General features: G+C 37.8%; 1 protein-coding gene across 1 annotated transcript in view; it reads right to left on the reverse strand.

Moving 5' to 3' along the window:
- The window catches only part of LRRC49 (leucine rich repeat containing 49), a 328,583-nt gene that overhangs the window by 287,465 nt on the left and 13,649 nt on the right, over nt 1–27,469 (reverse strand). The window contains exons 4-8 of the mRNA XM_042783131.1: nt 26,213–26,413; nt 25,700–25,802; nt 23,764–23,967; nt 8,500–8,566; nt 3,238–3,381 (exon numbers count right to left, since the gene is read on the reverse strand). Of these exons, the coding sequence (XP_042639065.1) occupies nt 3,238–3,381; nt 8,500–8,566; nt 23,764–23,967; nt 25,700–25,802; nt 26,213–26,413 (719 nt within the window). The remainder of the gene's footprint in view (nt 1–3,237; nt 3,382–8,499; nt 8,567–23,763; nt 23,968–25,699; nt 25,803–26,212; nt 26,414–27,469) is intronic.

The raw sequence follows: 27,469 nt of genomic DNA on the forward strand, positions 1-27,469 counted from the left end.
CGTCGAGTCGGCCCCGACTCATAGCGACCCCTCCTTGGGTTTCCGAGGCAGTATCACTACGGAAGTAGGATTGCCCAACCTTTCCTTCTGAGGAGTGGCTGGTGGGTTTGACCCACCAGCCTTCTGGTTAGCAGTCAAGTGCTTTAGCCACTATGCTACCTATAGAAGTGCTAAAAACAAGAAGTTATAATTAGCAGGTCAAACATTTTAATGAATTTCAGGGAGCTGGAAAGTAATGGGATCTTACAGGAGATAACCCTGAGTGGAGAAAACTGCAGCTCAGATCTGTGAAGGGAGATGCTGCGCTGCAAATGCAGCACTTTTTTCTGACAAAATGCCGTCATACTCCAAGCTCAGAGTCAGAGAAAACAAAGAGCAGGTGTGGACTGCAGTTAACTGTGGCTAATCAACTACAGGCATAATTATAGGTCAGGCTACTCAACAGCTATTCCTGGAACACCAACAAACTTATCCCACTCCCACACTACTCCCACCCCTGCCGTGTATACACACACACACACACACACACACATACACACACATACAGAGCAGCTGGCTGAAAGAAACCCTTAGCTGGACTCTCAAGATCAGTTCTTTAAATGGAATGGTGTTATTTGTCAAGGAAGGCTGGAGAGTGTGGGAGTTTTATCTATGGAGATGGTTAATAACTGCAATAGTGCAATCAGAAGGAAAGAATCCAATGTTTTACCCGGAATGAAAGAAACTAATGTCCATCCATTCCCAAAAGTAAAGTTTTTGGAAATTTCAAAATGAGCTTGCCTTTTCCCTGCCACTTGTCCTAAAGGGAAGTTGACCTGTGTGTGAGATTCAACAACTTACACAAATCTAGTAATCAATTCTCTTATTCTCAGGAGAGATCTTATGGTTAAAAAGACCTCAACTGCACAGAAGACCCATGCCACTACTTAATACAGTCCTTCACTTAAGGATTACCAGACACTGAGGAAAATCAAAACCATGGGGGGGAGGGGGAGTAAAATGTATAATAACTGACCCTGGAGAAAGATAGAGATAATGGTGGGGGTGGGGGTATCCTCAGATTTAAAAGTCTCCTGGATCTTCTAAGAAAAGACTGTTTTGAAAAAGAAGTAAATAAGAAGAGTTGGATTAGAGGTAATTGTTAAGTTTCTTCTTTACCTGTACATGTATATTCACAGTGTCCTATAATAAATATTCATAATACTTACTAACTTTTTAATTTTTAGATATTAATAAAATTTCCCTTTCCATAAAATGTTTACTGCTGCCTAAACTCTGGTGGTACAGTGCCTAAGGCATTTGACTGCTAACCAGAAGGCTGGTGGTTCAAACCCACCAGCCACTCCTCGGAAAGAAGATTGGGCAATCTACTTCTGTAGTGATACCGCCCCGGAAACCCAAGGAGGGGTTGCTATGAGTCAGAGCCGACTCAACGACAGTGAGTTTGGTTTTCTTTTGGAAGCTATAATAGCAATGATTAGACATAACACTCAACGGGAAACTGGATATGCATTATGCAATCTCCAAATGAAAGCCAAAACATAGACAGGAATATGTTAGGGCCAATAGAATTTTATTCTCCACTCTACCAAAGGTTTTTAGATTCTTACCAGCTCCAATGCCCTGAGGACAAATTGAGTGCTAAACAGTTTAGATACACAGCAATACACCAGATTAACCCAATCTGGCCTTTAAAAAAAAACAAAAAACGGACTAATTCCAATGCTTAAAGCTAATCCAGAGGAGGGCCTGACAGAACATAGAGGCACTGGAATAAATCCATGCCTAGGAAAAGGTTATGAAATTATCCCAACCACCTGGCTCAGATTTTCTGGGAAATCTTCAAAATGAAACTAATCTGTACAATAAAGCCAAAAGATAAGGCACCGTCTGTCCCAACTTTTTTAAGTATACTACTTACAGTACATTAAACTTTATACTAAAGAACTCAATGTCTTGAAAGAGTTAACAGTTGTATCTTTGTTGTTGTTGTTGTTATGTGCCATCGAGTCGGCCCCGACTCATAGCGACCCCTCCTTGGGTTTCCGAGGCAGTATCACTACGGAAGTAGGATTGCCTAGAAGTACTTAAATGGCATCTAGAGAGAACCTAATGCCAAGTTTTTCTGTAGCTTTTAAACAAAAGAAACTTGTTAACAAGAATAATGTTTTTATAAATCACTAGAAGTCTTGTCGGCATGTATCATATCACAGAGCTGGAGAGCTGTAAGTTGAATATTCTCCACATATGCACAAGTACACAATACCTATGCATCAAGCTGCAATTAGCTGCTGACATTGGGCAAAACTATAAATCTAACCAAGTTTGTTCAGAGTTCCAGAGTCTTCTTTCTGTAGTTTTGCCCCTACAATGCTAATGCTTTTCCTCCTGCTCACATTCCAGTTGTCTATCATCTTTATGTCTTTCTTCACAGCCAATAAGCCAAAAAGAACCACAGAGGTAATCTATGAATGACTTCATTTTAGAAACAAGTAAACTGAGGCCAGAGAGTTAAAGTGATTTACTCAAAGTTCTGAGACCAGAACTAGGCCTCTGATGCCCTGTGCAAAGCTCTTTTCCTCTATACTGACTCTTAAAAACTGCCAAAGATCTGATATGTATGTATGCCTTCATAGCCCTCAAGGAGCTCTGGTGGTGCAGTGGTCAAAACATTCAACTGCTAACCAAAAGTTCAGCGGTTCGAACCCACCAGCTGCCTCGCAGGAGAAAGATATGGTTGTCTGCTTCCCTAAAGATTTACAGCCTTGGAAACCCTGTGGGGCAGTTGTACCTTGTCCTATAGGGTGGCTATGAGTCATTGACTATGAATTAGAATCAACTCAATGGCAGTGGTTTGGTTTGGTTTCACAGCCCTCAATCTCTCTTCTCTGTGCCTTTTCCTTCTTGGTGCAACAATTCCTCAACTTTCACTCACCAATAAACTTCTTTCTTATTAATTCTATGCCCATTTAAAAAAAAAAAAACAGCAAAGGATCCAGTATATATTTACTGATATCATTTTTATTGTTTTTAATTTTTTTCTTTTAAAATAAAAAAATACCTTCACACTTCCCAAATCAAAATAGTATAAAGCTGAAAAAATTATATCCACAATTTCAATTCAGAAAAAAACTAAATGTCAGATTCTTATTTTTCATAAAGCAATGCTGCAGCATTTGTTTCATTTCCTTAAAATAAAAGCCAGAAAGTTCATATCAATACCATTTTAATACTCACCACGTAAGTGATTTGATTGTGTCGCAAGTTCAGTTCAGTTAGTGAATCCAGTCCATTAAGATTATCAACATGACTTAAAACATTCCTGGCAAGGTTTAAAACTCTCAAATCACACAAATGATTGACATTTTCGATTTTTGTGATCTGTTAAAAAATGGGAAGGGGTTAATAGCAGGCATAAATTTCAGATATGCATGTTCTAAAAACCCTAAAAATGAAATATTCAAAGTCATTGGATTCAGTGACAAGTTTATATGAGGACATTTAAAAATCTATTTCCAACTTTCTCTGTTTTGGATCATATGATATCATCTAACTTATGAAAATTAACTAGAGGAACATATTTTTTAATTTGACCATGGTAAATATTTGAAGTTTTATCAAATAACCTACTAAATCCATCATTTGGGCACCTCCTAAGTACCAAACATTGTGCTTGGCCCCATGAAAACTATCAAAAGTGTACATATTACCTGCCAAATAGAAACAGACTATGAGCCCAAGGCATAAACTCACAATGCTTTGACCAAGTAAGTCTATACTCTGAGAGAAAAGTAAAGAAAAAGGAACGATAAGGAAGTTCTTGTTAATTCTACTTATGCTTCAGGGTCCTAAGAGTAGAAAAGCATCTGAATGGGAAGACTTAATACATATTCTTTCATTAGTGGAACTGCTTCAGAGGAAATGGATAGTATTTAGTCAGAGTGTAACAAGGTAGAGACTACTGTTTAGAACAAGAGGAGTTGAATTATGAAATATGTACATACACATGAACACTGAATTGAGGAGTTTGAATGCATAAGAAGGTAAGTGTAAATAAAAGTTGTAACACTATGACGTGAAGAGAGTCTGATGTGATTTTAAGCCCCACCAATTGTAATATAGCAAGATAGCAAAATGGGATGAGTTTCTCTATGACACAAAAGTAAAAGTCTGTAGAGGACTTCCAAAGTCTTAATGCAAAGTACTTAAGTAACAATTGAGTCCCAGAAATGAAATTTTCTTCTGAACATTAAAAAACAGACTTTCACAAACACTATGGATTAATCAAGGAGCCCTGGTGAAGCAGTGGTTAAGCACTCGGCTGTTAAACTAAAAGTTGGTGGTTCAACCTACCAGCAGCTCCACAGAAGAAACAAGTGGCAGTTTACTTCAGACAAGATTTACACAGCCTTGGAAACCTTATGGGGGCAGTTCTAGTCTGTCTTATAAGGTCACTAGGAATCAGAATGGACACAATGGCACACAACAACAATAAAGCTTAATTAGTTCACATATATTGCCATCACAGTATTAATTGAATTTTTTCGTTTTATAAAATATTTGACTTATTAAAACTAACTTAATGCCATAAGAGATTTAACATTTCCAAACAGATGTTGGCTATAAGAACCTTTTGTTAGCTATACAATCCTGCTCCTGGCTGTTATCTGAACCTTCTCTTATATTCAGGAAATACCATCTAGATTCGTAAGGAGAAACCTAAATATGTATACTGTAAATTAGTAATATATAACCGTAACTGAGGGGCTCTGGTGGCACAGTGGTTAAAGCATTCAGCTGCTAACCAAAAGGTCAGCAGTCTGAACCCATCAGCTGCTCCATGGGAAAAAAATCTTCTGTAAAGATTTACAGTCTTAGAAACTCCACAGGGCAGTTCTACTCTGTCTTACAGCATCACTGTGCCATTGGAACCGACTTGATGGCAGTGGTTTGGTTCTGATTTTATAACCATAACTGAACATGTTTTAAAATTTATTCTAAAATTTTTGGTCTAACTAATACAAAATGAAAATAAATGATACAAAAATTGGAAAATAAGTAACAGTTTATCAGTATTTGCAGATTGACAGAACTATACTGTAAGACATGGAGAGAAATATTGCAAAAATAAATAGGTGGTAGAAATTTAAGCATATGGAATCAGTAAACAGAAAAATAGATAATACAGAAAATGAAATCAGTAATTTCAGCACAGCTTGAGAAATCCTCCTGAAATACTAGGGAAAAACAATGATGGGAAGAATTTAAAAAATAAGATGAAGATAGAGAAGACAAATAATATAGATATAACAAACAAAAATATAAGGGAAACCATATTTAAATATATAAAGAGAATTTTCCTGAGTTCAAGATATAAATATACGTATTGAACGGGCATAACTGTTGTATGGCCTACCTAGAACGCCTTCCACCTTCTGGGCATTTATCTTAGATAACTAAGTCTAGTTACAGGTAGTCCTTGTGAAACTTACAACTAGAATTCCCACATTATATAATGACCTTTTAGTTTCTCAAGTCTGAAAGGAAACACTATTTTTTTTGTAATATATAGGTATTAATCTGTAATTAAAAAACAAAAAAATCACTGTGGATATTGTCCTTGCTTTTGGTTTGCAATCATAGATCATAGTCAGGTACAACATCTCTGATGGATTAGTCTGTTACTGGATGCAGTTGTGGACAAAGTCACAATCATAAATCAGATAACAGAAGATTTAGGCAAAGGACTGTGTAAGGTGAGATCACGGTTCCTACTTGATTGATAAACTTTACAGCAAGAAGATGAGATGATGGGAATGTTATAAAGTCCAATTATGGATCATGCTGATTAGAGAGAAGGTCCCAGGATAGACTGCAGAGCTTTTTAATACATCCAAGGAAGGTGAATACTCCAGTCTTATCTTTGTGTATAAGAGTAACCCAGACTGGTATGCCTGGGTAAAGATAACCTCCCTACTCAGCAGTACTGAAAGGACAAATGTCTTCTTTCAGGCAAGCAATCACATAAAAGGTAAGCTCTCTCTAAATGAAAAAATGTCACTAAAGGAACAGGTTCTTGATGCATATCTGTGTCCATGTTAAGGAAAGCATTTACTAAAACAAATTCTGCTAGACCAACACAAAATCTAGCTCAGAAATTGAGAGTAACCCCCATATTTCTCATTAGTCACATATAATCAATTGCTAACCCTTATTGTTTCTACTTTAAAAATATTTATCTAATCTCTCACCAGGATTATAAAATTAGTCTCTCAATTGTTTTCTGTCTCCAATTTTATCTCCCTCCATCTCTTTCCATTCCCTAATCCATTTCCTAAATACTATCATCATTCCTCAAAATATTTTTATATCCATAAAACAATTATGTTTTATTTCATAATGTGCACCAAGTATCAGAATATTTTTATTTCAAATTTTAAATTCAAAAGGTAAATAACATTGACTTAATTTTCTTTTAATTTACTACCTGATGCTAATTTTTTAGAGTTGGACATTAATCGTTTCATGTTGAACAGATTATCTCCTGACATTTTAGAAATGTAAGGTCATCTAAGACTGTTGTGTTCAAATACCAAACACTAGATGAAAACATAGAGGATAATGGCTTTTTTAAATTAAAAAACAGTAATACTGAATGTAAAAATGGCATGGGGCAGCAACTGACCTCCTCTAACCTTATAAGGAGGGGAGAGGATTAAGATCAATAGCCTAAGGCTGATTCCTATTCTACCTTCCAGCCTTTTTACCAATTCTGACAGTTACTGTCCCTCCCACAGCACTCTCTTCTTCTCTGCTGGGTTCAATAATCCTTTGCAATGACCACACAAAACTCACAGATAATACTCATAATTATAGGGTAGATTAGGGAAATAACAAGTTACAATTCAGGATCTGGAATGCTCAGTATACAATTCTTCAGTCAGGACAGGCTCCCCTCAGCCATGCCCAAAGGCAGGTCTCTCTCTGACCCTCAGCCTCTTGGCCTGGATTCTGCCCTGCTCAGGCAAGTGTTGCAAAGTTCTTTTAGTTCTTCTGATAAATGCCTGCAGGCACTCCACTCCACCAGTAAGCCCCAGCCTGGAGGCACTCAGCTTTCTCACTCTAAGAGCTGAGAAGTTCACTGCTCTGTCTCACTTGATCTCTTGGTTTTACTATCCCTGCTGCCCCTGTATCTCTACTGCTACTTCTCATTGTCTCTTATATGACAGCTCTCTGACTCCTGGATTGAGGAGGTTCAGCACTGGTTCTTGGGTCCAAAGGATACACTCCACTTCTGGCTCTTCTTTCTTGATGGTAGTAAGATTCCCCTTTTCACCTCTAGGATGGCTCATTTTAAGCCTAGTAAGATGGCAAAACTGACCAATGCCCATGACAGGGTTTCATATACCTTATTTGCATGGTCTCACACCTACAAAGGCCATGTACCTTATTTATACTATTAACAAACTATCCAACCCCCTTGGTAGGCCAAAGCAATTCACATTTGCACACTACTACCCAGTCATCTGGTGGGAGTCACAAAGACTATGGCTACCTGGGCCACGTGAAGCAATTCACTGTACCACACTAAATGATCTATTATTTAGACACACATGTATTGTTGTTAGCTGCTGTCAAGCTGACTCTGACACATGACAGTCTTCTGTACAACAGAACAAATGTTGCCTGGTCCTATACCATGCTCACAATTGCTGGCATGTCTGAGTCCATCATTGTGGCTACTGTGCCAATTCATCTCACCAAGGGTCTCCCATGACCTTGTTGGCTCTCTACTTTACCAAACATCATGTCCTCCTCTAATGATTGATCCTTCCTAATGACGTTTCCAAAGAAAAAGAGTCAGATAATGTGTTCTCTTGTGATCCGTAACACTTCCATTTGCTACTTTTTGGAAGCAGATGGCCAGGCCTTTATTCCTAGTTCCTAGTCTAGAAACATTAATGAAACCTATTCACCATGGTTGATCTTGTTGGTATTTGATATACCAGTGGCATAGCTTCCAGACTCATAGCAATATGCAAGCCACCAAAGTATGACAATCTGACAGATGGATGATGTAGAAACACATATATATGTGGTTAAACACACACCACACACACACACACACACACACACAAAGGAATGATCAATACGAAATCCAGAAGAGTGGTTATCTCTGATGAGAAAGTAGGGAGATAGAATAAAGGAGGAGAATCTAAGTAGGTTGGGGTTGGATAATGTCTATTTATAAAATAAGTTAATAAAAGGCCAAATAAAAAATGAAATTGTTATACCTATGAGAATTACAAATCTAAGTTGTCATTTACTGCTCAGGAGTTACTAAATTTTCTGTATCTAGCATTAATACCTTAGAAGTACCAGTGAATTGGTAAAATAACTCTTAAAAAATTAAACATAAATATAATTCCTAAAATTTTTTAAATACTAAATTTCATGGACTATTTTTCAAAAAGAAAGAATGAAAGGGTTTCACAATACCTGATTTCCATGAAGGTCCAAGACGTCTAAGCTTTTTAGATTCTCCAGATTTGAAATTTTTCTAATTCTGAAAATCAGAACAAATAGAATAAGCAGAGTAGAAATATGGATATATCACATCTACCTGTAAATCAAAACACGCTATCATGTAACTCATTTGAACATTGGCTCATTTTATATATTTCTTAAAACAAAAACATATTTCCCATTGACTGAATTGTAATTTGGAAGATATAGTTCCCCTGAGTGGAAAATATCCCATTGATAGCATAAAAGTCTTATATTTTTAAAAAAGCAATTCTATCAATAAGACTTAGAAGTTGATTCTCTGAAAGAATGAATAAAATCAACAAGCCACTCACTGGACAAACTGACAAAGAAAAAGAATGAGAAGATGTAAATAACCAAAATAAGAAATGAGATGGATGACATCACTACAGAATCAACAGCAATAAAAAGGTTCATAAAAAAATATTATGAAGACAAATAATCCAACTGACAAATAGGCAAAGGACATGAACAGACACTTCACCAAAGAAGACATTTAGTCAGCAAACAAGCACATGAAGAAATGCTCATGATCATTAGCCATTAAAGAGATACAAACAAAAACAACAATGAGAAATCATCTCACCCCAGCACTAATAGCAAAGTTAAAAAAAAAAAACAGAAAACAATGATGGCAAGGTATAAAAAGCATGGGACACTCATATACTGCTGGTGGGACTGTAAAATGGTACAACCAATGTGGAAAATGGTATGATGCTTCCTTGGAATAAGAAATACCCTGTTGCTGTTGTTGTTATTTGCCGTTGAGTCGGCCCCGACTCATAGCAACCCCTCCTTGGGTTTCCAAGGCAGTATCACTACGGAAGTAGGATTGCCCAACCTTCCTTCCGAGGAGTGGCCAGTGGGTTTGAACAGTCAGGTTAGCAGTCAAGGGCCTTAGGCACTATGCTACCAGAGCTCCCAGAAATACCCTATGATCCAGAAATCCCATGACTAGGTAAATATCCTAGAGAAATCAGAGCCATAACATGAACAGATATATTCACACCCGTGTTAATCACAACATTATTCATAGTAGCAGAAAGATGGAAACAACCTAAGTGCCCACCAATGAATGAATGGATAAACAAACTATTGTACCTACACACAATGGAATTCTAGGCAATGCTAAAGAATAGTGATGAATCAGTGAAATACCTCTTAGCATGGATGCACCTAGAGGGCATTATGCTGAGTGAAATTAGTCAATTACAAAAGGACAAATATTATATGAGACCACTACTACTGTAAAAAGTCAAGAAGAGGTTTACACACACAAAAAAAGGGTATTATGAAAAATGATACTCCAACAAATTTGAAAACCTAGAAGAAATGGACAAATTTCTAGAAAACACACTACCTACCTAAACTAGCACAAACTGAAATGAAAAATCTGAACAGGCCCAGAGCAAAAGAAGAAATTGAAGAAGTCATTAAAAAAAAAAAAAACTCCCAATAAGAAAAAGCTCTGGCCCCGACAGCTTCACTGGAGAAGTCTACCAAATACTCAGAGAAGAGCTGACATCAGTTCTATTCAAACTATTCCACTATTACAGAATAAATACATAGGTAAATATGTATGCTAGAAAAGGAAAGAATAGCCCCAAATTCATTCTAAGAAGCCAGCATAACCCTGATATGAAAGCCAAGCAAAGACACCATTAAAAAAATAAAATTATAAACCAATATCCCTCATGAATATAGATGTAAAAATTCTTAACAAAATTTAGCCAATAGAATTTAACAGCATATCAAAAAATAATACATCATGACCAAGTGGAATTCTTACCAGGTATAAAAGGATGGCTCAATATTAGAAAATCAACATAATCCATCACATAAATAAAACAAAGGGGAAGAATCATATGATCATCTCAATTGATGAAGAAAAGGTATTTGATAAAATCCAACATCCTTTCCTCCTACAAACTCTCAGCAAAATAGGAAGAAAAGAGAAATTCCTCAACATAATGAAGGGCATATGCACAAAACCAACAGCCAATATTATCCTCAATGGAGAGAGACTGAATGCATTCTCCTTGAGAATAGAAACCAGACAAGGTTTCCTCTATCACCACTCTTATTCAATATTGTACTGGAAGTCCTAGCTAGAGCAATAAGGCAAAAAAAGAGAAATAAAGGGCATCCAGATTGGTAAGGAAAAAGTAAAACTACTCCTATCTGCAGATGATATGAACTAACATAGAAAACCCCAGATATTCCTCAAGAAAGCTACTAGAACTCAAAGAAGGATTCAGCAAAGTGGCAGAGTGCAAGAGCAACATACAAAAATAAGTTGGATTCCTCTACACTAAAAAAGAGGTCTTTGAAAAGGATATCAGGAAAATAACACCTTTTACAATAGCCTCTAAAAAGATGAAATACTTAGGAATAAACCTAACCAGAGATACAAAAGACTTATACACAGAAAGCTACAAAACACTACTGTAAGAAACCAAAGGAGACCTACATAAATGAAAAAACATACCATGCTCATGGATAGGAAGACTTAACATTGTGAAAATCTCAGGAGTACCCAAAGTGATCTATAGATATAGTGCAATCCTGATCAAAATTCCAATAACATTTTTTAAGAAGCTGGAAAAACTAACCACCAACATTATGTTGAAACAAAAAAGACCTTAGGGAGATAAAGCATTATTGAAGAAGAACAAAGTAGGAGGCCTCACACTTCTTGATCGTATAACCTACTACACAGCCATAGTCATCAAAACAGCCTGGTAGTGGTATAATGACAGACACATAAATCAATGGAACAGAATTGAGAACTCAGAAGTAAATCCATCTACCTATGGACAACTGATCTTCAACAAAGGACCAACATCCATTAAGGGGAAGGAGGGTTTCTTTAACAAATAGTATTGGCAAAATTGGACATTCGTTTGCAGAGAAATGAAACAGGACATATATCTCACAGCCTTCACAAAAATGAACTCAAGATGGATCAAAGACCTAAATGTAAAACCTAAAACCATAAAGCTCATGAAGAAAAAATAGGAACAAAACTAGGGGCCATTATTGATGGCACAAATAGACTATCAAACATAACTAAAAATGCACAAACAAGAAAATGTAAACTTGATTAATGGAATCTCCTACAAATAACTATTTATGCTCATCAAATGACCACTAAAAGGGTAAAAACGTACCTACAGACTGGAAAAAAAAAGTTGGTAATGAACTATCTAACAAGAGTTGTTGTTGTTGTTATGTACCATCAAGAGTAGAATCTCTAAAATTTATTTTCAAAACTTCAACACCACAATAACAAAAAGACAAACAATCCAATTTGAAAAATAGGCAAAGGATGTGAACACACACTTCACCAAAGAAGGCATTCAAGCAGCTAAGAAACACATGAAAAGATGCTTGCTATCATTAGCTATTAAATAGATGCTTATCAAAACTACCATAAGATATCATCTCACCCTGGAAATAATAGCATTGATCAAGAAAACACAGAACAATAAATGCAGGCTAGGCTGTGGGGAGATTAGAACTCTTATACACTACTGGTGTGACTGAAAAATGGTACAACCACTAAGGAAACAGTATGATGCTTCCTCAAAAAGCTAGAAATAGAAATACCATATGATCCAAAATATTACTCCCGGGCATACATCCTAGAGAAATAAGAGTTGTGATCTGAAAAGACATATGCACACCCATGTTTATTGCAGCATTATTCACAATAGCAAAAATATGGAAACAACCTCAGTGTCCATCGACGGATGAATGGATAAACAACTGTGGTACATATGTAAAATGGAATACTATACCATAAAGAATGATGATGAATCTGTGAAACATCTCACAACATGGATCAATCTGGAGGACATTATGTTGAGTGCAATAAGTCAATCATGAAAAGACAAATACTGCATGAGACCACTATTATAAAAAGTTAAACATGAATTATAGCAGCAGTAGCACAAGAATTTTAACTGTCCTGGGATCTGGCTACTGCTGCACATGGTATCAAGTATCTTTCTGTGTCTTCCCAGATATATCATTTGGTTTTCTAATAAAATTTTCTAAAATAAATAAATAAAATGTCTTTGAAAAAAAAACAAAACAGGTTAAGAATAGGTTTATACACAAGAAACATTCCTTGATGGTTACCAAGAAAAGGAGGTGAGGGAGGGAAAATCACTAACTAGATAATTATTGTTGTTGTTATGTGTCATCGAGTCATCGCTGACTCACAGTGACCCCTCCCTGGGTTTCTGAGCCTGGTGGGTTTGAACTTCCAACCTTCTCATTAGCAGTCAAGTGCCTTAGACACTATGCCACCAGAGCTCCCACAGAAGTGTTAATTATGATGAAGGGAAAGGCAATACACAATATGGGGAAAGTCAGCACGATGTAAGCAAGGCAAAGAAAGACACTGAGAGGTATGCAAAAATAAAGGACAATTTTATAGTAAATGCTATAACATATATAATTGTGGTATTTAAGGTTGTGTGTCAACTTGTCTGGGCCTGGTTGAGTGATTGGGCAGCTGGTGGTAGTTACTCCCCATGAAGAGACTGGCAATCAATTCCATGGTGGGATCTACCTCAAGCAGCTGAGTAGCTGCTTTAGGGATGTGGTCTGCTTCCTGTATAATGAAGTAGCTTTGAACATGGTCTCTAGCTTATGCAACACTTGAACCCTGCATGTAGCCAAGTCATTGTTCAGCAGCCTGCCATGCTCTGTCAATCTTCGGACTTTTAATGAACTTGAATTAATGGCCTGCCATGTGGTTTGGTAATATCGGAATTGTGCCTTATTACTTGTCAACCTTGGGTTTGTCAGCTTCAGCAGCCAGCAGCTGAGTGAAGAAAAGACTAGCTTCAGTGGACCAGAAGCAGGAGGCAGAGCTGAAGCCCAAGGTTGATAGGCTTTCACCTAGTCCCTGGAGCCTGGCACTTTGAACTTGGACTTAAAGCCTCCAAATTGTAAGAATAAACTCCTGTTTGTTAAAGCCACCCCATTTGTGGTGTATTCTTGTCAGAGCAGCACTAGGTAACCAAAACAATAATCCTACAACAACAGTAATAACAAACAATTATTTGAGAATAAATACATAGGTAAATATGTATGCTAAATAGGTGAGGGAAATTGTATGAGAGTATACCCACATATATATATATATATATAGATAGATATGGTTGTGGATATTTCTACATACAAATTTTAAAGGTTGTATGTACACTCACATGTATAATAGAGCACATAGGGTGCACAGTATTAGAAACTACTTAGACATTGGTACTGAACTCCTGGACTTGCAGGCTAAGGACCACAGTATTAGAGGACATCTAGGCTAAATACAGTTCATAAATACAATGTTATACATCCTAGTCTGGTGAGTAGCAACTAGGGTCTTAAAAGTTTGTGAGTAGCCATCTAAGAAGCAACTATTGATCTCTTCCTGCCTGGCACAAAGGAGAATGAAGAATGAAGAAAACTAAAGATTCAAAGAAGCAATTTGTTTAAAAGACTAATGGCCCTCATGAACCATAGCCACCTCTAACCTGAAGAACTAGATGGTATCTGACTACCCCTGTTGACAAGGAACACAACAGAGGGTCCTGGTTAGAGTAGGTTAAGAAAAAAGTATAGAGCAAAAAAAAAAAAGACCAGACTTACTGGTCAGAAAGACACTAGAGGATTCCCTGAGACTATCATCCTAAAGGGAGCTTTGGTGGCATTTGACTAAGTACCTAAGGCATTTGACTGCTAAGCAGAAGGCTGGTAGTTCAAACCCACCAGCCACTCCTCAGAAGGAAGACTGGGCAATCTACTTCCGTAGAGATACCGCCTCAGAAACCTACCAAGAGGTCACTATAAGTAGAATTGACTCAACAGCAGTGAGTTGTTTTTTTTTCTTAATCATCCTAAAACAACCTCCTAACTTGAAACCGAAGACACTCCCAAAAGCCACTTTTCAATCAGTTAATACATGTTGTTGTTGTTATGTGCCGTCGAGTCGGCCCCGACTCATAGCGACCCCTCCTTGGGTTTCCGAGGCAGTATCACTACGGAAGTAGGATTGCCCAACCTTCCTTCCGAGGAGTGGCTGGTGGGTTTGAACCGCCAGCCGTCTGGTTAGCAGGCAAGTGTCTTAGCCACTATGCTACCAGAGCTCCCGAGCAATCAACTATATGAGACCAAAAGGGCAACATTTGCCCAAAACCAAAGATGGTAAAGTGGAGGGTCAACGAAAAAGGGGAAGGCCCTCAACAAGATGGATTGACACGGTGGCTGCAGAAATGGGCTCTGGTATAGTAGGGATTGTGAGGTTGGCACAGGACCAGGCAGTGTTTCGTTCTGCTGTACACAGGGTCACTTTGAGTCGGAGATGACTCGACAGCACCTAATAACAACAACAAAGATGAGAAGGCAGGAAGGGACAGGGAAACCAAACACATGGAAATGGGGAACCCAGGAAGGAAAAGGGGGAATGCTGATACAGTGCAGCTATTACAATCACTGTTATAGAACAATCTGTGTATGAATTACTGATTGGAAAATTAATTTGCTGTATAAACTTTCATCTGCAGCACAATAAAATGTTAAAAAACGAAACAAAACACAATTCTACCTCTAAGATTTAGGATAAGTCACTTACTCAAGGTAGTTCCTCTCACCTTAGAATACAATCCAACCCTCTTACCTTGCCTACAAGGCCCTAAACTATCAGGCTAGTAACTTTTTCTCCAGTCTTATCCCCTACTACAGGCTAGCAAATTCATTTCTGCCTCAGGGTGTTTACCATTGTAGTTTCTTCTGCCTCAATGTTCTTCCTACCAAATCTTCAGATGGTTCAAGCCTTCACATTATTCAGGTCTCCACTTAAATATCTTCTCAGAGAAGCCTTTCCAGATTGCCCTATCTAAAATTTCTTTCCTTTCCTGCTCCCATTACTACTTCTCTTAACCCTTATTTAACTGACTCCCCCCACCCCCTGAAAAAAAAAAACTCACTGCAGTCCACTCAGTCCCGACTCATAGCGACCCCTCCTTGGGTTTCCAAGGCAGTATCTCTACAGAAGTAGTCTGCCCAGTCTTCCTTCCGAGGAGTGGCTGGTGGGTTTTAACTACCAGCCTTCTGGTTAGCAGTTAAATGTCTTAGGCACTATGCCACCAGAGCTCAGCACTTATCATTGCGTAAATGTATATTATTTGCGTATTTACTTTTTGATGATTACTCTCTCCAAATCAAAATGTAAACTTCAAGAGGACTAAAACTTCGACATTTTCTCTTTTGATCCCCAGCACCCATAACAATGCCTGCCACTAAGTATGCACCCAATACATATTTAACTAATGACGTGGATGGAGTAAAGCTTTTAGAACCTTCATTTGCTAATGTAAACCTGCTGCTGTTGAGTCAGGTCTGACTTATAGCAACCCCTCTTGGGTTTCCAAGGCGATATCACTACAGAAGTAAATTGCCCAACCTTCCTTCCGGGGAATGGCTGGTAGGTTTGAACCAACAGTCTTCTGGTTAGCAGTCAGATGCTTGAGGCACTACGCCACCAGAGCTCCCTTTGCTAATGTAGTATAACTCAGGAAGAGAAGAAACAGCTGAAAATATCCATTAATAACTAGAACACAAAATGTACAAAGTATGAGTCTAGGAAAATTGAAAGCTGTCAAAAATGAAATGGAATACATAAAAATTGATATCCTAAGCATTAGTGAGGAGCTCTGGTAGCATAGTGCCTAAGGCACTTGACTGCTAACCAGAAGGCTGGCGGTTCAAACCCACCAGCCACTCCTCAGAAGGAAGATGGGGCAATCTACTTTCGTAGTGATACTGCCTCGGAAACCCAAGGAGGGATCACCATGAGTCGGGTCCGACTCAACAGCACATAACAACAACAACAAGCATTAGTGAGCTGAAATGGACTGGTATTGGCCATTCTGAATTGGACAATCATATGGTCTACTATGCCGGGAATAACAAACTGAAGAGGAATGGCATTGCATTCACTGTGAAAAAGACAACCTCAATGATAGGATAATACCCATATGCCTACAAGGAAGACCAATTAAAACAACTACTATTCAAATTTACACATCAACCACCAAGGTCAGAGATGTAGAAAATGGCATATTTAACCAACTTCTGCAGTCTGAAATCAATCAAAGATGCAATCAAGATTCATTGATAATTACTGATGACTGGAAAACTTGGAAACGAATAAGGATAAGTAGTAGGAAAATACATCCTTCGTGAAAGAAACAATGTCAGAGATCCCATGATAGAATTTTTGCAAGATCAACAAGTTATTCATTGCAAATATTTTTTACAACACATAAAGGTGACTATACACTTGGACCTCACCAGATGAAATACACAGGAATCAAATGACTACATGTGTGAAAAGAGATGACAGAGAAGCTCAATGTCATCAGTCAGAACAAAGCAGGGGGCCAACTGCAGAACAGACCATCAACTGCTTATATGGAAGTTCAAGTCGAAGCTGAAGAAAATTAAAACAAGTCCATGAAAGCCAAAGTATGCTCTTGAGTATATCTCACCTGGAACTTAGAGACCATCTCAAGAATAGATTTGGGGCATTGAATATTTATGGTCAAACACCACACAAGATGTGGGATGACATCAAGCACATCATATATGAGAAAAACAAAAGATCATTAAAAAGACAGAAAATAGAAAAGACCACAATGAATGTCAGAAGAGACTCTGAAACGTGCTCTTGAACGGAGAGTTGTTGTTGTTATGTGCCGTGGAGTCAGACCCGACTCATAGCGACCCCTCCTGGGGTTTCCGAGGCGGTATCACTACGGAAGTAGATTGCCCAACCTTCCTTCCGAGGAGTGGCTGGTGGGTGTGAACCTCCAGCCTTCTGGTTAGCAGTCAAGTGCCTTGGGCACTATGCTACCAGAGCTCCCTGAACAGAGTAGCTAAAGCAAATGGAGGAAATGATGAAGTAAAAGAGTTGAACAGAAGATTTCAAAGAGCAGTTTGAAAAGACAAAGTATTATAATCAAATACACAAAGACTTGGAATTAGAAAACCAAAAGGGAAGAACATATTTAGCATCTCTCAAGTTGAAAGAACTGAAGAAAAACTTCAAGCCCCCCAATTGCTATACTTAAGGATTCTGTGAGCAAAATATTGAATGATACCAGAAGTATCAAATGAAGATGGAAGGAATACAGAATCACTGTACCAAAAAGAACTGATCAACATCAAGAACCAATGGTACTGAAGGAAGAAGTTCAAGCTGCACTGAAGACACTGGCAAAAAACAAGACTCTAGGAACTGACAATATACCCATTGAGATGTTCCAACAAACAGATGTAATGCTGGAAGCACTCACTTATCTATGCCAAGAAATACGGAAAACTGCTACCTGGCCAGCTGACTGGAAAAGATCCATACTTTTGCCCATTCCAAAGAAAAGTGATCCAACAAAATTCAGAAATTATCAATCATTAATATCACATTCAAGTTAAATTCTGCTGAAGATAATTCAAAAAGGATTGTAGTAGTGTATCATAGGAAACCGCCAGAAATTCAAAGTAGGTTCAGAAGAAGATATGGAATGGGAGATATCACTGCTAATGTCAGATGGGTCTTGGCTGAAAACAGAGAATACCAGAAAGATGTTTACCTATCTTTTATTGACTGTGTAAAGGCATTTGACTGTATGAATCATAATGAATTATGGATAACAATGAGAAGGATGGGAATTCCAGAACACTTAAATAGTGCTCGTGTGGAATCTGCACATAGACCACAAGGTAGTGGCACAAACAGAACAAGGGGATATTTTGTGGTTTAAAATCAGGAGAGGTGTGTGTCAGGGTTGTATCCTTTCACCATGCTTATTCAATCTGTATACTGAGCAAATAATTGAGAAGCTACAGTACATGAAGAACGCAGCATTAGGACTAGAGAAAGACTCATTAACAACCTGTGATACGCAGATGACCCAACCTTGCTTGCTGAAAGTGAAGATGACTTGAAGTACTTACTGATGAAGATCATAGACTATAGCCTTCAACAGGATTACACCTCAACATACAGAAAACAAAAATCTTCACAACTGGATGAATAAGCAACATGATGACAAACAGAGAAAAGACTGAATTTTCCAAGGGTTTCATTGTACTTGGATCTACAAACAATGCCCATAGAAGCAGCAGTCAAGAAATCAAATAACATATTGCATTGGGCAAATCTGCTACAAAAGACCATTTTATGAATTTTGGTTTTCTTCATTCTTCTTTGCTCTGGAAGAGGAGAGACCCATCGTTGCATCTAGATGGCAGCTTGCTAGCTTTTAAGATCCCAGTCACTACTCGCCAAAGTAGGACGTGGAACAATGTTTTGTATAGTATGTTATGCCAATTGAGCTTGATGTCCCCTGCGACTATGATCCCAAGCCCGCAGGTTCAACTACTAGATCCCTCTGGGTAGCTGGTTGTGACCAAGCTTGTCCCTTGTCAGCTCTACTATACACCTGGGAATTCTGATCATTCACATAAACTTACAGGACCATTGAAAATTCCATTTTAAAGTGTTAAAAAGCAAAGATGTCACTTTGAGGACTAAGGTATGCCTAACTCAAGCCATGGTATTTTTAATCAACTCATATGCATGCCAAAGCTGGACAATGAATAAGGAAGACTGAAGAGGAATCAATGCATTTGAATCATGATGTTGGTGAAGAATATGGAATACACACAGACTGCCAAAGGAATGAATAAATCTGTCTTGAAAGAATACAGCAAAAGGGAGAATGGCAAGACTTTGTCTCATGTACTTTGGACATGTTATCAGGAAGGACCAGTCCCTGGAGAAAGAAATCATGGTTGGAAAAGTACCAAAAACCAAACCAAACTCACTGCCATCAAATTGATTCCAACTCATGGCGACCCCTCCTTGGGTTTCTGAGGTGGTATCTTTACAGAAGTAGATTGATTGCCCAGTCTTCCTTCCAAGGAGTGGCTGGTGGATTTGAACCACTAGCCTTCTGGTTAGCAGTCATATGCCTTAGGCACTATGCCACCAGAGTACAGGGTCAATGAAAAAGAGGAAGACTCTCATCGCAATAGATTGACACAGCTGCTCCAACAATGGGCTCAAGTATAGCAACAATTGTGAGGATGGCGCAGGACCTGTCAGTGTTTCATTCTGTTTTACGTGGGGTCACTATGAGTCAGAACTGACTTGCCAGTACCTGACAACAACACTCCCAGTACCCATAATAATGTCTTCCACCTAATAAGCACCCAATAAATATTTAATGAATGAATGAGCAAACTAGGTAAATGGATGAATTTTACATATAGGAGTATTCAAAACAGGATGATTTATCATAGAGATAAATCAGAATCACCTAAATGCTTTCTACTGGATCTCCTTAGTTTATGAAATGCTTTAATGTGTACTTGTAACTTTTGATTTACTACCTTGTGAGAAAGTATAACTTGCTATCAAATATTTAGATACATTAAATGCCCCCTTTTAAATAAGCTGAGAAGGCCTAACTCATTGTCTCCCTCATTCCTACATTCTATGCCTAGCTTACATGTTCAAATCTTTCAACCTAACTGCTTCAAACTGAATTCATCTGGCAAAAAACAAAGTAAAACAAACAAACAAACAAAAAAATGTACTTTTATTGTTCTCCCTCCTATAGATCCCACTTTCTCCTATTACCATATGTAGTAGGAAGAAGAATGTTATGGTAAAAAAAAAAAAGGGATAAAAACTGAGTTCATGCCATCTATCTTTATCCCCATCTGCCTATCACTATGTCTGTGGTCATTGTTAACTGCCTCAGAAGATCATTTCAACACTCCCAAATGTTTTCAGAGTCTTGTTCATCCCTCAAAACTTCATATATATGCTGATCACCTGTAATCATATTTCAAACTTAAACTCCATGAATCTTATCTCCACTTGACCTAAGTCATCTTATATCATTGCCAAATCTAGAATTACACCACCACAAAGCAATTGAATTCAATGTAATTTATAAAAATTTTTATTATACACCCACTATGTATCAGCACGGGAGCTCTGGTAGCATAGTGGCTAAGACACTTGCCTGCTAACCAGACGGCTGGCGGTTCAAACCCACCAGCCACTCCTCGGAAGGAAGGTTGGGCAATCCTACTTCCGTAGTGATACTGCCTCGGAAACCCAAGGAGGGGTCGCTATGAGTCGGGGCCGACTCGACGGCACACAACAACAACAACAACATGTATCAGCACAGAGTGCTTGTAGTTCTTCTCTCCCTTATGGCCCCAACCTCTTCATCAGTCTCCTCTCCCATACATCAACTGGCAGAGTCTGTTCTTTTCCTACAACACTCCCGAATATTCCAATCATTTCATCTGAACCATTAGCATCCTTCTGGCCTCATTGAAATCTTTCATTACCATTTTTCCGGAGCCATACATTTAATACTATAGTATCTATGACTTAAATTTCACTAACAGCCAACCCAGTTAGGAAAAGACAAAACATTCAACAGAGTTATTCCTCTGTCTGCTTTGTTCCTGAGACACTTATAACAGCTGGAAGAAAACATGTTGTTGGTATGTGCCGTCGAGTTGGACCTGACTCATAGTGACCCCTCCTTGGGTTTCTGAGGCAGTATTACTATGGAAGTAGATTGCCCAACCTTCCTTCTGAGGAGTGGCTGGTGGGTTTGAACCGCCAGCCTTCTGGTTAGCAGTCAAGTGCCTTAGCCACTATGCTACCAGAGCTCAGTACCTAATAATATGGCTTAGGACAAACCCGTGCTTTCTAGTATTCATCTGACCTCACAGTCATTAAAACCAAACTCACTGCCATTAAGTCAATTCTGACTCATAATGATCCTATAGTGACCCTATAAAACAGAATAGAACTGCCCATAGGGTTTTCAAAGTTGTAAATCTTTAGGGAAACAGACTTTCTCATCATTGTCCCGTGGCAACTCGTGTGTTCGAACCACTGACCTTTTCATTAGCAGCCAAATGCTTTAACCACTACGCCACCAGAGCTCCTTAACAACCATTAGAGAAAGTTTAATTCAATTGTTTTTTAATGTGATAAAATATATATGACATAAAATTTGCCCTTTAAACCGTTTTTAACTGTGCAATTCAGTGGCATTATATTCAAACATCACCACTATGTCCAAAACTGTTTGGTACAAACAGAAACTCTGGGCCATTTCAGCAATATCTCCTCTCTCCCTCTAGCCCCTGGTGACCACTTTCTATCTCTATGCATTTGCCTATTCTAGCTATCTTATATAAGTGGGATCATACAACGTTCGACCTTTGGTGTCTGGCTTATTTCATTTAGCATAATGTTCTCAGGTTTCATCTATGTGGTGGAATGTATCAAGACTTCATTTCTCTTTACGGCCAAATAATAATCCATTGCACGTATATACCAAATTTTGTTTATTCCCTTATCTGCTGATGAACATTAAGGCTGTTTCCACCTTTTGGCTATTATGAATAGTGCTGCAATTTACATTGGTGTAAAACTGTTGGTTTGAGTCTCTGCTTTCAATTCCTAGAGGTATATACCTATGAGTGGAATTGCTAAGGCATATGCTAATTCTATATTAAACTTCTTGAGAAACTGCTATATCATGTTCCGCAGCAGCTGCATCATTTAACATTTCCACTAATAATGGATGAGGGTTCCCCACATCCTCACCAATGTTTGTTATTTTCTTTCTTTCTTATTTTGGTTTTTTTTAATAATAACCATTCCAGGGAGGTGAAATGTTATTCAATTCTTATATACTCCCAACCGCACATTCCATATAACAATGGTTCTCAAACCCAGAAGACTTGTTAAAACACAGATTTTTGAACCTCACTTCCAGAGTTTCTGGGATGGAGCCAAGAAATGTGCATTTCTAACAAGTTTCTACTGATGCTGATGCTGCTGGTCTAGGGATCACACTTTGAGAACTGCTGCCCTAGAAAACAGACCTTCTTATCAACCTCAATTCTCTTCTCACATGAGTTTTAACAGGCTAAATTTTCCTACTTTACAGAGCAGATAAAAGCTTATTCTAAGATACAGTTCATTTATGAACATGAATATTCATCATAACAGTATCATAGATCATAGCAAAAAAAATAAAACAATGTAAACATCTAACAAATATGAAAGGATTATACACACACTCATACCCACATTGGGAATATTATGCAGCCCTTAAAAGTCACATTTTCAAAGAACATTTAATGACATGGCAAAACATACATGATAGAACATTTAAATGAAAAACATACATTGTAAAAATCAATTTTGTAAAATTATGATATGCAAGCACAGAAGGAGCCACCTAGTTTTAAAAAATAAACTATCCCAAACTTGGAACTAAGGCAAAGTGATTACTGCAAATCCTTTCAATGTCATACCAGAGTATTGTCAATAAGCCTATCTAGGGATCATTTGACTATTTACTACTGATTAGGGTCCAGACTCTGTAAAGATAGATGCTAACTTGTAGAAAAATGATTAGCCGTCATCATAATTGTCAGGCGGAAACAGAATTTATTTCTGTCCAATAAAAATAAATAACCCCAAAATTATAATTTTACTACTTTGTAGGACATGAATCCATTTTGCAACTAACCTAACAATCTTATTCTAGTTATTTTTTATTGTTCTCTAACTATATATCCTTTAAACCTCCAACAGAAAAGTCATGAAGGAATTGTGTAGCTGTACTCCCTGAAAGAGCATTTATATAAGGAGCTCGGGAAGTTCATACAGGACATAATTTTAAATACACATTGAAACTGCCATCTGAATACAAATCAATCAATTTGACAATCAATCACAAAAAGTGAATGTCTATCCTCAATCAAGTACTGAGAAGAATTACAAGTGAAACACATACCTAAAATATGGCCTAAGAAAACATAAAGTTAAGGGTAAAGTCTGCTGTTTACTTCTATATAACGTACAGCACTGGAAAACCTTGGAAATAATAAAACAAATAAATGTTATCCGATTTGACTGTCAGGTTAAGTCTCATGAAACAAATTATTACAACATCTAACTCATTCCAATAACCTTTCAAAAATTTTATTCTATTAGTTTCATAAGTATTCTTCATTTCTGAGTTGCCATCTACACCCTGTAGGACTCAATATTAGTGCTAAGCATACACTACAAACAACCTCCTCTACAAAGATTACCTGTTCTTCCCCAAAAGAAGGACACGGAGGGATCTCAGAGTAGAAAGCCCACTAATTTCTTCAATCTGGTTGTCGTATAGATCCAAGAATATTAGCCTCTGCAGATTAGAAATATTTTGGATCCGAGTTATAAAATTGTGTTGAAAGTTCAACAAACGAAGGTGCTCTTCCCCATCGATGATAGGACATACTGTCAGCTTTTGCCTAGAAAAAATGTTCAAAAATTAATAAGATTCTTACTTGGCAGCCTGCCTCCTCCCATAAAAATTATTACTAGTGTCTTTGTGCTCCTATACTGTGAAGAGAAAATGATGAGTCCTACCAATTCCAGCCCTCTTGAACTAAGCATCTTACAACCAAAAAAAACCCCTGTCATTGAGTGAATTTTGACTCATAGTGACTCTATAGGACAGAGTAGTACTGCCCCATAGGGTTTCCAAGCCTATATATCTTTATGGAAGCAGACTGCCTCAGATTTCTCCCATGGAATGGCTGGAGGGTTTAACCGCCAACCTTCTGGTTAGCAGCTGAATGCTTTAACCACTGTGCCATGACAGTTCCTAAGCCACCTACATCTAATTGTAAATCATTCATATAACAGCCTATTGACTTTTAAAAGGCAATATTAATATAAAGTATAAGCTTTATTATACTAAAAAATAATATTAATTACTTCATATAAAATTGATTTAACATTAGAAAACATTCAAAGTAATTGCCCCCTACAAAACCTACTGCAACTTGAAATAAATGCTTTTTCTCATATTCTTGATACAGTGGCTAAGTCCCAACTCTAAAGCTCACTTGCACACTCCTTAACCCACGAATCCCTGCAACGCCAGTAAAACAAGCAAACAAACCAATATCAAAACCCATGACTCAGTGCCCTCCAGGAGTTCATTATGTCTACAAAACCCTTGAGTTGCTACATCTCCTATCCTATTACTGACAGGTCTGTTGGACTATATTCTTACTTCTGTATTTCCTTCTTGATGCTGATAGACAGACTTCCTGTACTCCAGCCCTACCCTAAACTCCCAGAACAGCCAGAGCCTAGTTCTTCCAAGTGTTTTATCTCAGGGCTGGATTCTAGTCTTACTCCTTCAGTCTGCTGGCTAAGGAGCTACATAGCAGGGCAGATCTGCTTTTGAAAATCAGTAGCCATCACCCACAGGCTCTCAAATAATGATCCCCAAGTTTCTTGCTGCTAGCCCAACTCTCTCCACTAGACATGCTAGTACTGATCAAATTATGTCCAACTTATGACATCTTTGTGATCTTGCCATTTCATAAGCAGTCTTTGAACCCAGTTCCCTTCATCCTAACTGTCCTCACTAAGCAAGTCTTCACCGTACGCAAGTTTTCTTCTCTACCTCAGAGCCTATGCTGCCAAAGACCCATCTTCTGCAATTACTTGCATCACCTAAAGCTAGAACAGAAGAGCCTAAGTATATCATAGTCTTACAAACATTGGTTTCTGTTCGTATCAAGAAACATGAAACTAAAGGGCTAAAGTATTATTCTTGACTGCAGTTTTAAAAACTGAGATAAGAATTGTCAAAATCCCTCCAAACATTAAAAAATAATGAAAGTTATAAATATTAGACAGTGTTAGAATCTCAAAAATCAATAATACTGCAAAGATGCCACAACAGATAGTGCCCTTAAGTGTGACTTTGCCCAAAGCAACATGCTGTACCTCCAGAGACTTTTTCCCAGCTATAAACAAAGATAGCCCATGACATTTGCTATCAGGTGTGCACTGCAAAGCTAAAGGTATGCACAACAGAGATGTTTTCTCTGCTGGTTATACCACTACAGTAGGAGTTAAGATCCTTCATCCAACATTCTATTGCTGATATCTTCCTAGTTGTAAAGATGGGGATCTATATACATTATCCATTTTGAAAAATTAAATAAAATAAATCGTCCTCACCTTTCTAAGGTCAACCGGTCTGAGTAAAGAATTTTCTCTTCAGAAGAACGTTGGAGAATGGGAAATGATGGCATTGATGAGCTTATCAGATTAACATGATCACCTATTGAAAATGATATACAAATTACTTGATTAAGAAAAACCTTAAAAACCTTGAAACTAAAGTCACCTTGTATTTGGAAAACATTGGCATCTACAAGTCTCTTTGCTAGAAAGTACAGTTTCCATGTTGTTGTTGTTGATGTTAGTGCCATTGAGTCAATTCCGACTCATGGAGACCCCATGTGTTTCCATAGCTCTACATATATGAAATTCTTTACTGAATTTGAGTTTGTTGCTTTCCTCCTGAAACCTAAAAAGATGTATTCTGTGCATACTAAATAATTTTTCCCTTGCCTTACAGACTGCTTGAAAGTACAGAACTACTCCAGCGCTATCATTAACCCTTTATAAGCCTGACTCCTCATGCTAAATTTTAATGCTCTTATAACTGAGATGATAGTCCCTCATTACCAGAAACATTTGGGCCAGCACTATGACAGCCGTGCCGGATTCTGGACTTTGAAGGTGTCTGAATCATGGAAGAATCTCCAAATGCTGATAAGGAGCTCGTGGCAGTTTTCATTTCCAGACCACATAGTTCTGTCACGTTTGTTGTGGATGAGATGCATGATGACTTATAACGAGGCGAAGGACTTATAACTCTTCCATCTCCTTCAAAATATCAAAAAGTTTGTCACAAAGCTAGACAGTACATGATTTTGCTATAGGAAATACACAGAAAGCAGTTTTGGATACTTTTTCTTTCTATGTTCAACTACTTTAGTAGAGAATATCGCAGAGACCAATAGTAGATGCCAATATATCAAATATACTTGTAGTTAAGGTCTGCAAGGGATATATCATCTCTATGAGGTTTATGAGCTGTTGGTTAGATCATGTCCCTGTTACTAAGTTGCCTTCAATTTAGTGAGCAGAAAAATGCATACTAAATTAATAAACTAAACAGAACAACACGCACAAAATGTAGAATAAAAAAGAATACCTATTTATATATCTCCACATAAGTGTATCTGTTGTTTTTCACTCAATGAAGACAGCTTTAGATGGGCTTTGTGAGAGGTGAATATCAAGATATATTCTAAAGTATTAGAAGAAGGTAGAATAGCCAAGAAGAGATGCTAAGAAGTTCCAGACATGAAATAAGATTTGAGTAAAGAGTCAAAGGTGACAGTTTGAATATCAGAGGAAATTTTCTATATTTTCCTCTAATATATATAGAAAATCTACTGAAAACAGCAATCGATGTTGAAGTACTTGAAGCATAAGCAGTGAAACAGAACCTACAGTTACCACAGAATTCAGCTGAAACTGACCAATAAGGTGAAAAGATGAAAACCAAATCTAGAATCTAACTTTTAACACATCCTTTGGGAGGTTATCAGACAATAAGATAACTTAAAATCGTATTCAAGAATTATGAAGCAGTGGTTAACTGCTGTTCCTCCAAGTGGGCAAAGCATAAACAAAACATCTCACACCTAGCTTGTTGAATAAAACAATCAATGCTCACATGCCACATCTCTGAAAGTCATGAAATATCAAGGTAACTAATAGTGAAGTTCTAAAGTATAAGGCACTGAAACAAGGCGGGCTTGTGCTTACTCACTGATCTGCACTGAACACGTTTCCCTTGTTACCCTACCGAGAGGGACCAGGTCTTTGGGAGCAAGAGGGACCAGGTCTTCGGGAGCAAGGTAAGCACAGGCA

The sequence above is a fragment of the Orycteropus afer genome, unplaced genomic scaffold (assembly GCF_000298275.1).
Source record: "Orycteropus afer afer isolate SDZICR_OR568_19922 unplaced genomic scaffold, OryAfe1.0 scaffold00015, whole genome shotgun sequence".
NCBI lineage: Eukaryota > Metazoa > Chordata > Mammalia > Tubulidentata > Orycteropodidae > Orycteropus > Orycteropus afer.